This window comes from Arvicola amphibius, chromosome 10 (assembly GCF_903992535.2).
Source record: "Arvicola amphibius chromosome 10, mArvAmp1.2, whole genome shotgun sequence".
Classification (NCBI taxonomy): Eukaryota; Metazoa; Chordata; class Mammalia; order Rodentia; family Cricetidae; genus Arvicola; species Arvicola amphibius.
The window spans coordinates 50778253-50795729 of record NC_052056.1 but is presented as its reverse complement, the minus strand read 5'-3'; the positions used below and the strand labels follow the sequence as shown (position 1 = coordinate 50795729).

Sequence of the window (17477 nt, the reverse complement as noted above, 5' to 3'; positions counted from 1 at the left end):
GCAACTGATCCTTGATACCCATGAACCATTACAACAATCAGCATGGCAAATAATCCTAGGGGTACAATAGGGGCATGTATACCTTGGTGGTAAGCAAAAGCTCCTTAAATGTAGCTCAGAAAGAGGGAAATGCTGCCTGGTACTGGAAACCTAGCAAACTACACAGGGCTAGAGGAGCCCTGGATCTTGCAGTGAATCTACAATCCACTTTACTAAACTAGTGTAAGCTCTGAAAACACTCTAATATTTATCCTTATGTGCACAAATAAGGGATCTCACTTCTCATTAAAGAAACTTTTTTTTTTTTTTTTTTTTTTTTGCAACAGAGCTCACCATGAAAATTACAGCTGGTCAAAATGCAGAAAACAAGAGGTCGTGTGATGGATGCCCAGTCCCAACAGATGCACCTACAACACAATTCTTGTGTGTAAGCCTCGTACTACTGCTAAAGTGGGTATGGAAAGACTTTTTAAAGCCAGAGAAACACGAAGTTCTCTGTGAGAGTGTGTTTCATAGAAACTATAAAGAGACTACATCCATGAAGTCTCATCAACATGGCCACCTAAACCATGACACCACCACCGGACATGCTAAGCCCAAAGTTAAAGTTCATAGAAAAGCTCACAGAACCTCAACTGCAGATGAAGAACCGGCAACTAGAGAATGCTGAGGGTGGGTGGGAGGAAGAGTCTTCCCCGGAGAAGAGTTCCTCAATTGGTCATCCAATACCAGCATATAACAAATAACACTATATGGATCGATCAGTTTGTGTCTGTGTATTTTGAAGTATGTGTATGTGTGTGTGTGTGTGTGTGTGTGTGTGTGCGCACACACCCAGGCGCGCGTGCATGCGCATGCACGCAATAACAACTAAATAATAAAAGGCCTTAAATTTGAGACAGTGGGGTTGCATACATGGTAGGAACTGGAGGAAGTAAAGGGAAGGGGAAATGATATAATTTCAAGAAATAAAAAATATTATATGTAAATATACATATACACATATATATTTTTTCAAACCCCCCAAAAATAGAAAAATGAGTTTTGGCAAAAAGATCCTAAAAAATTATTAATATTAAATTCAAGCTAAGATTTGACTTGATGCTTCAAGATTATTATGGCTTTTCTGGTATGTCTACAATTCACCAGCCATTTGACCAAACTCAAATCCCTGACTTACTAGCCCATGCAGTTCTCTCTTTCTCTATGCATGTAAGGCTGAGTACTTAGATTTCCTATGTCAATTATAACTAGAAAAGGAAGTTTGCTGATATAATTAAGATGCCAGTCAGTTGACATTAACAATGTGAGGTTATCTTTGAAGGCCAGAAATTGGTCCAATCGAATGATTCTTTAAAAGGTCCTGGACACTTCCTGGAAAAAACAAGTTCTATATATTAGAAGGATTCAATAATATAAGAGTCCCTTTCCCTGGCCTTGCACATGAGCAGGGCCACATTGCAAAGATTAGGTGAACCTGCAGAAGTGGAGGGAAGAACCTCCTGGCAGACACCAGCAAAATCAGGCATCAAGGAGCTGAATTCTGCATCAATTATGTGAGCCTGCAACAGGATCACAAAATCCCAACGAAAACATACTGTGGTCAATATCCTGTTTTAGTCATAGAGCTGAGCGAACTGAGCATAGGGCAATAGTCACATTATGATCAGAAGTAATAAGTGTGTATGGCTTGACGTTTCAGAGCCTATGGCAATTTGCTATCCAGCACCACAAAACGAACAAAAGAAATCTGCAGAACCTTCATGGCATCACTGTGAACCGAGTTTATAGAAGGATGATGACAAGAAAATTGACAAGAGTGTTAAGCTGATCTTTAAACACAAAATCCAAATAGCTTAAGTCCTTAGAATAAATTAATTATTCTAACTTTTCTGTACCACTGATAACAGAAGTATTAATAACTAATTTTAAGTATCACCATTTACATATTTATATAATATTTTCATAGAAATCGCAGATCATGCTCTTTTTTTTTTCAAACTAGGGAAATCTAGGTTAAAATCCTGGACGTGTGATTGACCTTGGACACATTACTTGACTCTCATTTGTTTTCTGTACTGAGAAGAGATAGCACCTACATCTGTGTCCTAGAGTTCTGAGAAGAGCACAGCACATGACATTAATAATGCATCTGGGATGCACTCAGATAAGCAGGAGGTCACTCCACTCTAGCTGTCTGTCCTGCAAGCACTTCCTATAACTTTGGAGCAGCATCTTCCTCATCATGGAATCCATCCTGCTTGCCTCAGCACCCAAACCACAGTCAGTGCCCAACAAGTCTTCGTGAAGGAGAAACCTTACTTCTAACTCTGACATTCCTGTGATGGCGATGGCATCCTCATTTTTTTCTGATAAAAATTTAAGAACCAAAGATTCCGAGAGTATGTGACTACTGAATATGCTCAGCCGTAAATGGGACACTGTATCACCATCTCCAAAGCTCAGAAACTAGCACTGAAGAGGGAACAAAGGTAATGTACAAGTCTGAGGACAGGGCCTGGTATTGTGGTGTGCTGTCTTCTATGCATGACAGGGCCACTGTTCTATTGAACTCACAGCAGCTATGATTCCATGCACAAGACTGGCACAAAATTGGAGCAATCAGTGTCCTGTCATGGAGGGGAGAGGGGCTCACAAGGTCTCACCCCTCCCGGAGAATATGCAAGTAGTTAACGGCTGCTGGAGTAGGTGGGCAGAGACTCTTCTATGGTATTGGGTCACATCCTTGCATGACCTCTGGGACTTGACCTGACTGGGGTGGCAGGAGAATGAAGAAAACACAAACACACGGAGACAGACAGACAGACAAAGACGTTGGGGTTGGGTGGAATGGGCTCTCTGGTGGAGAAACCTCAGGACTCTGGAAGTTCAGAGTGTTTGCTTTATGCAGTTGAATAAGAAGGCAAGGATATTATCTACAACTAAACAAGGAGGCAAGCATATTACATAAATGAAAGAAGGAATCAGTGCTATTACATACAGATAAATAAGGGGTAGGTTTAGCTAATCTGGGTAGGAGCAGCTTCCATAAGGGGAGCAGTGTTCAGGTTATAATATACCAGGGGGAGAGCTGAAAGCTATGGTGGACATTTTCTGCACAGTCTTTTAGCATCTGCACATGGCCAGATGAAGCTTTGCCATTACACTGAGCTTCACACCCCCCTCCCCGAGGGGTGGAGGAAGGCTTTGCCATTGTCCTATGGGTCTGAGGTAATAGACCTTGATATGGCCATGACCATGTCAACAGCACACCTTCACTCAATACTTCATCACTCAGGTGTGCACTACACCGCACAGCGTAGTCACTGGCAGGTTGTTCCTCCTCTTGTAAATAACCCATCACTAACATTTCTATAAGCAACCCTAATAAAAGTCACTGGATCACATACACATACTAAAAATGGACATGAACATGGATGGGAGACAACTCTGGATGGAGAATGGAGATCAGTGGGAATGGGAGGACAGGGAGGGTAATGGGGATGAATATACATGATTGAAAACATCAGAATGAAACCCACTATTACAATATATATATAATATATAAATCATATATTCTTAGTATATATTAAATATATATATTTAAATATATATATACACATACATAAATTAAAAATAAATATTGAGGACCAGGTAAGCTGATTCTCTTAAGTTTTTTTTTTAAATGATGACATATTAAAAAAATCAAAACAAAAGCTCTCTCTAAACTCAAGTCCTGGGGCACTGGCCTAGAAACACATGAATGTCATACAGTGTTTACAGATAGTCAGGCCCCTTGCTCCAAAACAACAAATAGTCACCATTCCCTGTGTTCTACTGAGTGGAATTCAATTATATCCTGGACAATTTCTATTTCTCATTTATGCTTACATTTCCAAAATAAAACACGACACAGTAAAAATGATTTCTAATACCTAAATCTCCAAGTCCACAGAATAAATATCATTGTAATAGCAAACATATATTCTCCCCCAAATAATTTTGTATGCCAAGGTTTATTTTATTGACTTCTTCCTGCACTCAAAAACAGCTCCAAGAACAAAGAAACAACCTACAAGATGGGAGAATATCTTTTGCAAATATATACTGGACAGAGAATTATCACCTAGAACCTATAAATAATTCCAAAAATTAAACATTAAAAAGTTCCCAATTCATCTAGTCAAGAAATGGGCTAGCGAACTGAACAGAGTTCTCAGAAAGATAAGTCACCCAGTCAACAAATCATCCAAACCAACCACTTAGCAAATGAGCTTCTGACCCCAACAGTTTTCAGAGGGAGAATAACAAAGAAATCCAAGAACATTCAAAGAAATGTTAAATATCCTTAGCTTCGAGATTCCATCTTATTCTAGCAGAACGGCTACCATTAAGAAAACAAACAATAAAGCTGGTAAGAACGTAAGGAAAATGGAGCCTTTACACACGGTGGAGGAATACAATGCTGTCACAGGCACAATGGAAACCATATGTCTCTCCAGAAACTAAAAGTAGTACTACTATAAGATCTGTTTATACCAGTCCTAAGTAAACCTGAGGGATTTGTGTACTCATAATAACCAAGCTAAGGATTCATCAATGTTCATCAATGGATATAAACGTGTTTGTGTGTGTGTGTGTGTGTGTGTGCGTACACACAAAATGGAGTTTTAATCAGCTGTAAGAAAGAATAAAATTATGACATCTGTGGGAAACTAGATAGAACTGGGGATCATTATGTTAAGTGAAAAAAAGCCATACTCTTTTGTTTTACACAAATCATACATATTTGAAAACAATAACTATGTATATGTAAAACATGAAAACAGAAGACTATGAGAAGGGAGAAACAGGTCTAGAGGGAGAGGTAGGAAAATGAGGCTATGATGAACTATATGTGACGTGAAAGCAGAAATGGAGACCAACTGCAGGGAAGAAATGGACCAACAAGAGGAAGTTGAGATCAGAAGAAAACAGTAAGGGGGCAAATAAGAACAAAATTAAAGGTAAAGATCCTCCTGCCTCTGTCTCCTGAGTGGTAGGATTAAAGGTGTGGGCCACCATAAAAAGTTAACATAAAAAGTTTTATAGAAGAAACCTTGTGAAACCTAGAGAATGAAATAGACACCCAAACCCAAGAGGCATGTAGAATTCCAAGCAGACGTGACCAGAGAACAGCTTCTCCATGATACATCATAGTCAAGATGTCAAAAGTACGAGTGATGAAATAATATTCAAAGTGGTTCAAGAAAACCACTACCTAGCATCCAATGATGGGAATATTGTAATAAACTCAGACCTTTCCTCAGAAACCCTAATAGTCAAAACTGCAAATTTTATGATAAATTTTAAGTTGTAGAAATAACTATGAACCAAGAATCATATACCCAGCAAACATGTTTTAAATTGATGGATAAAGAGATTTCCAGACAAATACTAACTAAGATGATTATTGACAAAGAAGTCAGTACTGCTAAATATTCTTAAAGGAAGTCTACATAGGGAGAAATTGAAAGGCAGCCTCCCTTTAAAAGAACACTGAAAATACATGCTCTATGAAAGGAAAAGAACAAGGACAAGGGAGGAAAGAATTAACTACATGCAACACAGCAAAGTCACAACACTAACAGGAGGAAGAAAAAGAAACACCAACAATAGAGCACTACAGAAAATCGCCTAACAAAAATCTTAGAAACCCGAAAATTCCTTTAAGTAATAACTGACTTATATAACTTATATAACTTCAGTATAAATGACCTTAACTCAATAATAATAATAAATAATAAATAATAATAAATAAATAAATAATAATAATAATAAAAAGAAGTGGACTAACAAAATAGATTAAAACGCAAGAACTACTATCTATTGTATCCAAAGGGAGGGAAACACACACACAGTTTAAAAAAAAAAAAAAACTTTAGAAACTGATTATCAGAGTATGGAGAACGAGCAAACTAAGACTAATGGGAAGTGATAAAGAGAAAACACATATTAATAAAGGGAACAATCCATCAAGAACTTCTAACAACTATAAACATTTATGTATTGAAAACTAGAACCCCCAATTTTACAAACCAAACACTAAAAGGCATAAAAGGCCATATAATTCCTGACATAACAGTGGGAGACTTTAATAGATACTGTCGTAGTTAGACAGGTCTTCCAAACTAAAACTAAGCAAAGAAATTTCAGATTTAACAGATATACAGAGACTATTCCATCCAACAGTAAAGGAATACACATTCTCAGCAACACATGAATTATTTCCAAAACTGATTACATAATCAAACTTAAACAACAACTGTGATAATTCCTTGTCTCTTATCAGAACACCAGGAAATAAAAGTTGTAATCAACAGGAGGAGAAACCACAGAAATAGTCAGACAAGATAATGTATTTTTAAGCCAGAGAGGAAATTTAGAAATTGCTACAGTCAAATGAAAATGAGAACACAATCTACCAGAACCTTCAGATACAGACAAGGGAATCAGCCCTAAGACCACACCGTATACAGTGATAAGCACTTATGGTAAAAAGTGAGAAACATCTCAAATAAACAACACAACAACACACCTCAAGGCTCCAGACAAGCAAGAGGACAACCCCAAACACAAAGATGGCAGAAAATAATAAAGACTGTAGAAGAAAATAATGATACAGGGATTAAAAGAGCAATACCCAATGTCAATCAAAGTCTTGGTTCTGTGAAACAGTTAGTGAGATTGATAAACTTCTAGCTAAACTGGCAAAAATGAAGAGGGAGAAGCCCCATATTGATTAAACTAGATAGGAGAAAGATAGTAAAACAGACTCCAGTGAAATCCAGAACATCATTAAAGAATGCTTTGAGAATATATACTCTAAAAAGCTAGAAAAATATAAAAGAAACAGATAAATTTCTAAATACATATTATCTGTCAAAATTAAAAGGCAGAAGATGTAAGTAATTTAAATAGCCCCATTACAAGTAATGAGACTGGAGCTGTAATCAAAGTCCCCATACAAAGAAAAGCCTAGGATAACCTGGAGTCACTGCTTAATTTTATCAAGTTTTCAAGGAAGATCTAATTCCAATAGTCCTCAAGTTGTTCCACAGAGTAAAAAGGAACAGCAACAATCCGATCCTACAAAGTCATTATTATGCTGGTATCAAAGATATGAAAAGAGAGAGAGAGAGAGAGAGAGAATTATAGAGAAATTTCCCTGAGGAACTTACATACAAAACTTCAAATTTCTGAACTTCAAATCTCTTAAATTTTAGAACACATTAAGAAGATCTTACATCATGACCCAGTGAGCTTCATCCAATGGATGCAGGGGTGGTTCAACATATACAAATCATTAAGTGTATAACATATAAGTAAACTTAGTATATCATCACCTCAAAAGATGCAGATATCTGACTAACTTCAACACAACTTCATGTTGAAAAGTCCTGGAGACATTAAGAATATATATGTATGGCATATAATCAAACCTAGGACCAATATTAGTAAACAGTCAACAGCATAGAGCATTTTCTCTAAAATCAGGAACAAGACAGTGATACCCACTTCACTGTTCTGATTCACTGTGGTGCTGGAAGTTTTAGCAGCAAGACAGGAGAAAGATGTGAAAGGAGTAAAACCAGGAAGGGAAGAGGTCAAACTAGCTCTGTTTGCACATGGCACAAGGCTATATCTGAAAGACCCTACACAATCTACCATGAAGTCTCTGGATTTAATAAACACTTTTAGTAAAGTTGTAAGATACAAGATAAATATATGAAAATCAGTAGCCTTAATAAATACCCACAATGAACTCACAGAGAAACAAAATAGAAAAAATATGTTACTTTGCCATTCAATATGGTTAGGAGTGAACTAAGCAAGGGTAGAAAAATATCAGCAATGAAAACTTCAAAATATCGACAAAAGACATCAAAGAAAATGCTAGATGATGGAAAGATCATCCCATGATCCTGGTGTGATGAAGTTAGTATCATGAAAATGTCTCTATTATCAAAAGTAATTTACAGATTCAATGCAACTCACATCAAAATCTGATGTTATTCTTCAAAGAATTAGACAGAGAAAAAAACAATGTGAGTGTCCACATGGAACTACAGAAGAGCACACAGAGCCACAGCAAGCCTAAGGAGGGAAGCATGGCCGGAGGGATTGTGGTTATGACTTCAGAGCACACTACAGAGATACAGACAAATACAGCAGACACCAGACAGGGAGACCAGAGGAACAGAACAAAGAAACCAACAAAGGTGTCAAAATACGCAGCTGGAAAAAAAAAAAAAAAAGACAGCCTATTCAAAAGAGCAGTGACAGCCAGACTGGATATCTCCTTGTAGAACCTTCTGGATAAAAGTGGATCAAAGACCTTAATTTAAAAGCTAAAACACTGGAACTGCTAGAGGAAAATTTAGGGGATATGTTTCAAGATAAATGCTTAGGTAAGAACCTTCTGAACAGACCTCTAACAGTGCAAGAACCATCTCCAAGAATCAACAGAGGGAACTACGTAAAACTGAAGTTTCTGCACAGCAAAGGGAAGAAGCTACCAGCCGAGAAAACAGACAGCCTGCAGAATGGGAAAAGATCTTTAACAGCTATATTCAAGTAGGGGGCTCATATCAGAATTTACAGAGGGAAAACTAAATAATAATAATAATAATAATAATAATAACCTGTCAATCAATAAATAGGCTATTAAATGAACGGGTTCTCAAAGGAGGAAACACAAACGGCCAACAGGTATTTTTAAAAGTGTTCAATGTCCTTAGTCATGGGGAATGGCAAATTAAAGCTACTGAGATACCATCTCACCCGAGTCAGAATGACTATCACCAAGCAACCTCACAAAAGATAGTCACGTGGATGCAGAGAAAGAAGAAACCTTATTCACTCCTGGTGGGAGGTCAAACAAGTGCGGCCATTATGGAAATAAACATGGAAATTTCTCAAAATATCTGAACAAAGAAGTACTGTATGACCCAACTATAACTCTTAGCTATATATCCAAATGATTGCATATCCTACCACAGAGACACGTGTACACTCACGTCAGTACCGCACTACACACAACAGCAAGGAAATGGAACCAGCCTAAATGAGAAATGAATGGATAATGAAAACATGGTGCATACACACAATAGGATTTTATTCAGCTGTAAAATATAAAACAATGAAGCTTGCAGGAAAATCGATAGTTCTGGAGAGACAAAAGACACATGTTCTCTTTCAAAGGCAGACCCTAGCCTGGTTTGTGTGTGTGGTGGCGTGTACAGGTCGGTATACACGTGGGTAAAGCCTCAAATGCTACAAAAGAGAGAGACCTAGACATAAATGATGAAAACAGGTGATCAGAACAGATGGGGAGTAGGTAAAAGGGCACAGGGGATATGAAAAAGGCAGAGACGGGGGGAGGAGTTACAAGGACGGACGGGCAGGGATACAAAGGGGTAAGAGAGACTACTAAAACATACTTTGAAAATGTCATGATGTTATTTAATACCTTGTATGATAATTTTAAAAGTAAGCTACCCCACGATTCTTAAAAAGGGGAAAAGCCGCCAAACAGTGGCAGCAGATCACAGCAAAGATACAGAAAAATTGGGCCCCTCATACTGCTGGCATCAGAGTAATGAACACCAACTCTGGAAACCTGTTCGTGGTTTCCTCAAACACTGTATGGGTAATCCAAACTGAAAAGGGTCACAATCTTGCAGAGGTGTATGATTAAGCAAGCTATGAGAATTCCACAGAATACACCTTGGTGAAAAATCCACTGGGTTAATATGTGCCATGGACATGTGTTACCTTGTCAAACAAGCCAACAAACAAACGCAATCAAATACAAGAAACCCACTGTCTCAAGGGCACCATGACAAGTGGGTATACCTTAGCAGATCATCTGTTAACCGTTTCATTGATGATTTCTTATTGAATTGATGAAGTCACAGATACAGATGGCACGTTAGCACCTGATAGTCAGGAGAACCTGAAAATCTGGTGAATGACTGAAGGGCTAGCCTTGGGATAATGTGCTGACAATCACAATAGTGGTTAGCCAAGTGCAATAAAATGACAGAGAACCTCCTGTACACAGGACAACTGTGGACTTCCTGGTTCTGATACCATGGCACAGCTACATAGGATACAACCACTGGGGAAGATTGAATTGGGGGTACACGGAATTCTCTGCTCTGATTCATGCAATGCTAGCTATTAAGTATATATTATATGTTATATAGTTATTAAATATATATACACAAATATTTTTTTTTTGGTTTTTCGAGACAGGGTTTCCCTGTAGTTTCTAGAGCCTGTCCTGGAACTAGCTCTTGTAGACCAGGCTGGCCTCGAACTCAGAGATCCGCCTGCCTCTGCCTCCCGAGTGCTGGGATTAAAGGCGTGCGCCACCACCGCCCGGCAATACACAAATATTTTTAAATGGGGGAAAAAGTCAGAAACTTCAAGCTTCTGTTAAAAATTTTTCCATTCTGTACAACAAATTTTCTCATCTTATTATACAAAACAAATCCTGTCTCTTAGTTCTGTGGGAGTAGTTGAAGACAGGATAAGACAATTACATGCAAAATAACCTGTCTCCATCTCAGACTCTGGGATGCCCTTCCTACTCACCTCCATTCCATTTCCGGCTTTTTCACTCTCAAACTCAGAGGGTTTTATCAATTTTCTTCTCAGTGACCCAAATTACCTTGCAAGTCACTGTTCCTATGTCTGTCTGGCCCTTTTACTCCCATGAACCTATCCACTTTCTCAGAAAACCTCCGACTAGGTACGGGATGACCGTTTCCTGTGCACATTGCAGACTGACTAGTATGTCCTGAAAGACAGATATTTAAAGAGAGAGCTCTTTAACCCAAATTAACATAAATCACAAAGGAACAGTATACGCGAGATTCTGACAGAAAGACCTTTTAAACTCTTCTTGCCTCCTAAGCCATTCCTTTCTTTCTCAGCAGACTTCCAGGGAAATTGGATGAAAACACACAAAAAAAAAATCCCAAGGAAACAAGATTTCCACCCTTGTTCTAGAGATATGCAGCTTGGTCTCAGGGAAGTACCTTCCAGGAAGACACAGGTGAACAGTGAGTCCTGAATAAGGTAACTCAGACTGCCTGATTAGAGTAATCTCTAATCCTACATCAGAATATTTAATCAAGCCACCTTCCCCCTCCCAATCTGCTACCAGACATTTTGTCACTTTAAAAGCGAGAACAGATGGAAAGTAGCTGACCTAATTCAGCCATCCTGATCCCACCCAGAGCTGGTTCTCAAAGTGCCATCAACCCTGAGATCAGTCATACATCTGGTGCTTTAAATAGAGCTCAAGATGCACGCTTTAAAAACTGTTAGGATTCTCTGTAAGCCAGCACAGCAGAAACTAGAAAACAAAGTGTTTACTTCAGATAACAGCGGTGCTGTCCACAACTCACCAACTCATTCATGAAAAGAGACTCTTTTCATGGCTCTGTCACCAAGCCTGAATTCAATTCGGGTAGGGTGGATCCCCATTTCCCCAGTGTGCTGGCAAGTGGAGCAAGGCTGGCCACAGAAGCCCTCGGGAATCAGCATGATTACCTAATGTGCAACCTCCTCTGTCCTTCTTGTCCCCTGTGTGGTTAGAACAGTCTGCTCCGTGGCTAGAGTTGGAGTCTATAAGACCACAAAAAGATGAAATAACCAGGACGAACTATACAAATTAATTGAATAATTTAAAAAAGTACATTTTTTTTGCAAAAGTTTATTTTGGTTTGATGATGTGGGGGTCATGCCCTGGAGCTGTCTGAAACTCACTATATAGTCCAGGCTTGCCTAACTTGCAGCGATCCTCCTTAGTCTCTCTAGTGCTGAGATCAGTCTTGGGCCACCACACTCAGGTGAAGTACATTTGATGGCAACAAACAGAACCGCCTATTACCTCAATAGAAAAGTCCTATGACCAAGAGGGGCAGCCACACAACATTCAAGAGAAGGAAAAGCAAGAGTAGGCAAGACAGAAGTAAGCAAGACAGAACTCCTGGAAGCCACCAACCAGTGTGTCAGCATTTATTAATGGTCAGCTCTCTTTTGGTTCAAAGGAATTTCTACTTCATTTTTCTTCTTTCCTCCCCCACTTCTTTCTGTTGCTTTTGAAGAGAGGCCTCCTGTTGCCCAGACTGGCCTCAACCTTGTTATATAGCTGAGGCTGGTCTTGCTCCTGCGTGACGGGGCTAATAGATGTGAGCAAAGCCATCTGGTCACTATTTTGCTCTTTTTCTAACAAGGTCAGTTTCATAGGGATACAGGAGGCCTTTTGGTAGGTCCTACTTTTTTTACTCAGTCTCTTTTCTCATGCCATAACCATACTGGGAGTAGGTGATCTATAAGCAGTTTAATTTGCTTCCTAGTACTGGGACTGAGAAGCTTCACCCCACGGCATTGGCACCGCCCAGCCTCTGGTAAGGGTCTTTGTGCTGCCTCACAATGCAGTAGAAGGGCAGTGTGGTGAGTGTGTATATGCCAAAGAGAAAAAACCAAGACTGCCATGCTTGCTCTCTCAGGGGATTACAAACCCACCCACCTGAGAAATGCCCTAATCTCTCGTAGTGACTTCCACAAGGTCCCTCCTTAAAGCACTGCCACAGTGGCCATGATATTTCAACACAAGCTTCCATACAGGCAAACTGCATCACTTACCCATGCGGTGTTTCAGCTCTATAACTGTTTTGCCTTCTCTGGATAATTCTGTGACTTCACAGGTGTAGTTTCCCACGACGGCCTGAGTTCTACCCATTTTCAAAGAGGCATCGCCGTTCAGTAAGTTTGAGACTGAGATTTTCGCACTGCTGAAGTTAGTCTCTACGGTAGAGTTGTTTTTACTTCCGTCATAGATGAAAATATATGTTTGGTTTAACTTCCACTTCACGTACATTTCTTCGGTGCTTTGTGCCTCCACATTAAGGACGATGCAAGGGATGACGACAGTTTCATTGCACTTGGTGTATTCTACAGATTTGATTTTACTAAACAGTAGTTGAGCTGAACCTGGAAAACAGACGCAAAAATATTTCATTATAACCAGTTATATATTGTTCATATATAATCTATGATATACTATCTTAGGTATACTACAAACCCTTAAGGTAAAGAATGATGGAGGAGAGTTATCTGTCTATGTTTCTTTCATTGGTTAATTAATAAAGAAAACTGCCTTGGCCCTTTAAGAGACAGAAAATTAGGTAGGTGGAGTAGACAGAACAGAATTGTGGGAACAAGGAAGTAGAGTGGGGGAGACGCTTCAGGCAGTCGCCATAGTGAGTCTCCATGCTTCTCCTCTCCGAGATGGACGCAGGTTAAGATCTCTCCTGGTAAGCCACACCTCGTGGTGCTACACAGATTACTAAATATGGGTTAAAGGAAGATGTGAGAATTAGCCAATAAGAGGCTGAAACTATGGGCCAGGCAGTGATTTAAAAGAATACAGTTTCCGTGTAATTATTTCGGGTGTAAAGCTAGCCGGCGGCCGGGTGGCGGGACACAGCCCGCCGCTTCTCACTACAAAAGAAAAATACTTCAATTGTTCATGTAAACAAGCAGTATAAGAACAAGGTGAAAATAGCAACAATTATTTTTATACTAGCTAGCAGACTGTAAGTTTTCTTTATTTAGTCTTAATAATACAAGGTATACATCACTATGCATCTTGGGGATAAATTCACCAATTGTGTTGGAAAATGCAAGGTATAATATCTAGCTTTGAAAGCTCTGAAACCATCATATCTGCTTACTGATATATGTAGGAAAATACTGTCCTTACTATGGGAACATTCTGAACAAAAAGCTAAGTATTATATTTGGGCTCAACTTCTATATACTTCTTCTAGATGGAACTTGCTAAAGTGATATGAAATTTATCTCTACACTCAGGCTGCATAACCAAAAAAAAAAAGTGGCCAGTTCTATTATACTTTAATATACAAAGCAACTCGAATGAATCAAATCTTATCTTTCCAAGAGGATGGAAAGTCTTAGAATACTAACGAGAAAAAAAAATGTTCTCAGTGGCTATTTCCCACTGCAAAAGGGAGGGCGACAGACATTTTGTATGCAAGTCTCAGAAAGGATTACACACAATTGAATGGCATTTTCCTACCCCGACATTTCATTGAATCTACAGAACAATTTTGAAATGTAGATTACAGGTATTTCTTCCTCCAATAAACCATAAACTACTCAAAAATCTCAGAAAGAAGAAACCAGGAGCAGATGCTGCTAACAAGTATACTCATCGGGTCTTCTCAACAGCTGAAGGCGCCAGCAGCAGCCTTGCCAGGGTGCCTAGTGAGTAGAGTCAATGGAAGTGTCAGCATTTAACTCAAACAACGAGATGCAGAGATACTCCTGCTGTACTTCATAACTGGGTCATTTACCAAAGCTCTTATCCAGGGAGCTTGTTGACTTTTCTTTCAAAACCCAAAGTACCAATGAATATAAAACATTAACTTTGTTACTCTTTAATACTTCCTCCTTCTATGTAAACCAGAAATAAAGTCAGGGGTTTAAGATGTTATTGTAACAGTGTGATTATTAATAAATACCCATCGAGTTAAATATAAAGACATATACTGGAATACAATCTGGACTGTGTTCAAGAAAACTCAAGCACAAGCCGCCTGTCTGGCACACTCCGGAGTGTAGTCTTAAGTAATTTATTTTTCTATAGCATGGTTTAATAAGGAGGATCAGAGCAAATGATGGGTGGCTTCTAAGAAATGCTCCCTAAGCAACAGTACGCTACAGAAGCACAGGGCAATAGCGTAAAACTGGACACTGTGGCATCTTCTGTAATGAGCTGGGTCTTCTGAGTGTTCCTGGCGATGTGCCACTGGAAGCAGCCTTGGGGCATCCACAGCTCACCTTTCCCAGTTCTCTAGACTCTTAGCCACAAAATATTAGGAAGCCCCAGGCAAAACCTGAATGTCCAATTATGTTTTCTACACCCTTGGAATTCTGAGTTATTTCCCTGGAGAAAGAGCCATTGAGGGCAAGGAACCATATTGAATGAAGAGAGACTGGGGCGGAGGGTGAAGTCCCAATGACAAAGAAAGGCAAGTGTCAGAATAAACCTGTGAAGATTTTGAAATGGACAGAAAGTTCCCAGAGTGTCCTGTCAGTGGTGCTGGGGACTAGCTAGCGGAACTTCTGCAATCATCAGATTCTAGGTGGGCTCTGCTTCCGCAGACTTCAAATTGGGTATCTACAACTGTGTAAGTTATTGGAACTGACGATTATGAACAAGATTTGTCTTGATAGAAATTTTGCTTTATAAACAACTTATACCTCATGGAAGAGAGTTCCAAACAACATCACTTTAAAAAAAAGAAAATCAAAAACACTGAAGATACTGACCAATTTTATATCCATCAATAAATTGCTCCAGCATTCTTGCTTGCCTATGTGTCTGCTCTACCAATTTGCCTTCAAATGTAATTTTGTCTACTTTCTGATTTGTTCTTTAAGGATTAAAATTAAAACTCTGATGTATGTCCACTTTATAGCAGCATGAATCATTTCAAAGTTTAAAAATTATATTCATGTGAGTCATTTCAAAATGATTCTTCTCTAGAAGACACAGTGAATGGCTCAGCATCCTGTGGGATTTTCTTCCCCCAGAAGACACCAGGTACGAATGAGGTGGCTGGGAAACAGTCTACAGGTTTGTAACCCGTTATATATATTTCAACGAACACATGGAGTACTGAGTGTATTGTGTTACATCTTGCAGTAAAAACATTTCATAGCTGAAGCAATTTATGCAGAGTAAATGCTATCAATAGAAGGGAAAAGTAAATCTGACCTGGGTAACCAAGGCAACCTTCACACTAATAACTAGTAAATAAGAGTAGCCCAAAACTTCCCTCCAGATGTTAAATGCAGATTCTTTATGTACAAACATGCTATTAAAAACATTAAGTAACATCATCGGATATGGGCTGTCATCTTTTGCCCATTTCCTCTTGATGGAATAGCAAAGTGAGGAAAAACTAGCTAACCTAGAGAGTCAATGACCATGAATAATGAACATCAGAAAATTAACATATATAAGATATGCTGTGGCAGTCTATTCCACAGAGTAGGGACACTTAACCAAGGATGATGCCAGAGTTACAGGTAAATTATCAAATAAGCTGGGAGGATTAGCTTTTATCAAACGCCAAAAATAGTAGATGTCACAACTTTGATGAACACAGCGCCAACAGAAACCTCCCAACTCGGTGCTGAGCACAGCTGTGCAGTGGCAGAGGTCTGGTCCATATGGTACAGTAGACATGCTGGAACAACGTGCTGTTGTTAAGAATGACCTGGACGGAGCACCGACAGGGTGGAGGGATATGACAACGGAAAAGAAAAGTGGTACGTATCTTGAGGCGCCTAGAATCCTCATTATGGGATATGTAAGCAGGCGATACAACCCAAGGTCACAAGTGGGGCTCTTTTTGTATGAACTAAGTGCTGTGGAGGCCAGAAAATCAACCAGTCTAGCAGGTTTCTAAGAAAATTGACATTGCTACTGGAGAACAGGAGATTGTCCTACAGTCACTGCTCATCGGGGCCCCTAATGTCTTCAGACATTCCCTGTAAAATTTATTCCCTTTTAATGACTCTTAAACAGTTTGCCTCTTCTCAGCCTGTACTCTCCAGCAGTCTCTCCTTCCCTAATTCAAATTGAGTCTTTCTGGGAAGCCAGAAGCTCAGAATACTGCCCATATAAACTTACCTGCAGCCTCAATTATCCATAGGGTTTTTCCCCTCCCTTCCAGAAATAAATTCCTTCACTCTGAGCTTGTTTCAATTGCTAACTCTAGTCTCTCATAGTCTATCATCTAGAGGACTCAAGCCGCCAGCCTCCACACCCCCTAATTCCATTATGGAGTGTTTGTTTTTTAAGTCATCTTTTAATAATTGTATATGCATCAAATTTTAAAAGTCCCACGCATTCGCCTCTATTTCCCAGCATCCTAAGATAGTGATCTCTGTGCATATCTTGACCTCAGTGCACTCCCAGACTGTGTCAACAGGACTCCACTCTTGCTCAAATCACCAATGACATCATATGAACAATCCAGTTCGCTTTGTCTTGACTTCTCTATAATACTCGCGCCAGAGAGCAGCTCCTCATTTTCTTTTCTTACTTTGTTCCTCAACCCCTAACAATACTTTTGACTAGAAATTTCCTCCACCCTGCCCTACCTTTTAAAATGTAACCTTTGGCACATCCATGCTCCTAATATGTGGTGGTTTTAATAAGAATCGATCCATTGGTTCCTATAATTGAAAGCTTGGTCCCTAGTTGGTGGAACTGTTTGGGAAGGATTAGAAGGTGTGGCCTTATTGGAGATGTGTCCCTGGGGATGGGCTTTGAAGTTTCAAAAACCCAAGCCATTCTAGTTGAGTCTTTCTCTCTCTCTACC

General features: G+C 39.3%; 1 protein-coding gene across 5 annotated transcripts in view; it reads right to left on the bottom strand.

The window, feature by feature from the left end:
* Cd47 (CD47 molecule) overlaps positions 1 to 17477 on the bottom strand; it is a 54814-nt gene that overhangs the window by 29804 nt on the left and 7533 nt on the right. For 4 of the 5 annotated variants that reach the window (XM_038345013.2, XM_038345015.2, XM_038345018.2 and 1 more), the window contains exons 2-3: positions 12703 to 13050; positions 11605 to 11679 (exon numbers count right to left, since the gene is read on the bottom strand). In XM_038345013.2, the coding sequence (XP_038200941.1) occupies positions 11605 to 11679; positions 12703 to 13050 (423 nt within the window). The remainder of the gene's footprint in view (positions 1 to 11604; positions 11680 to 12702; positions 13051 to 17477) is intronic. The other variant, XM_038345017.2, reaches the window with a different exon arrangement.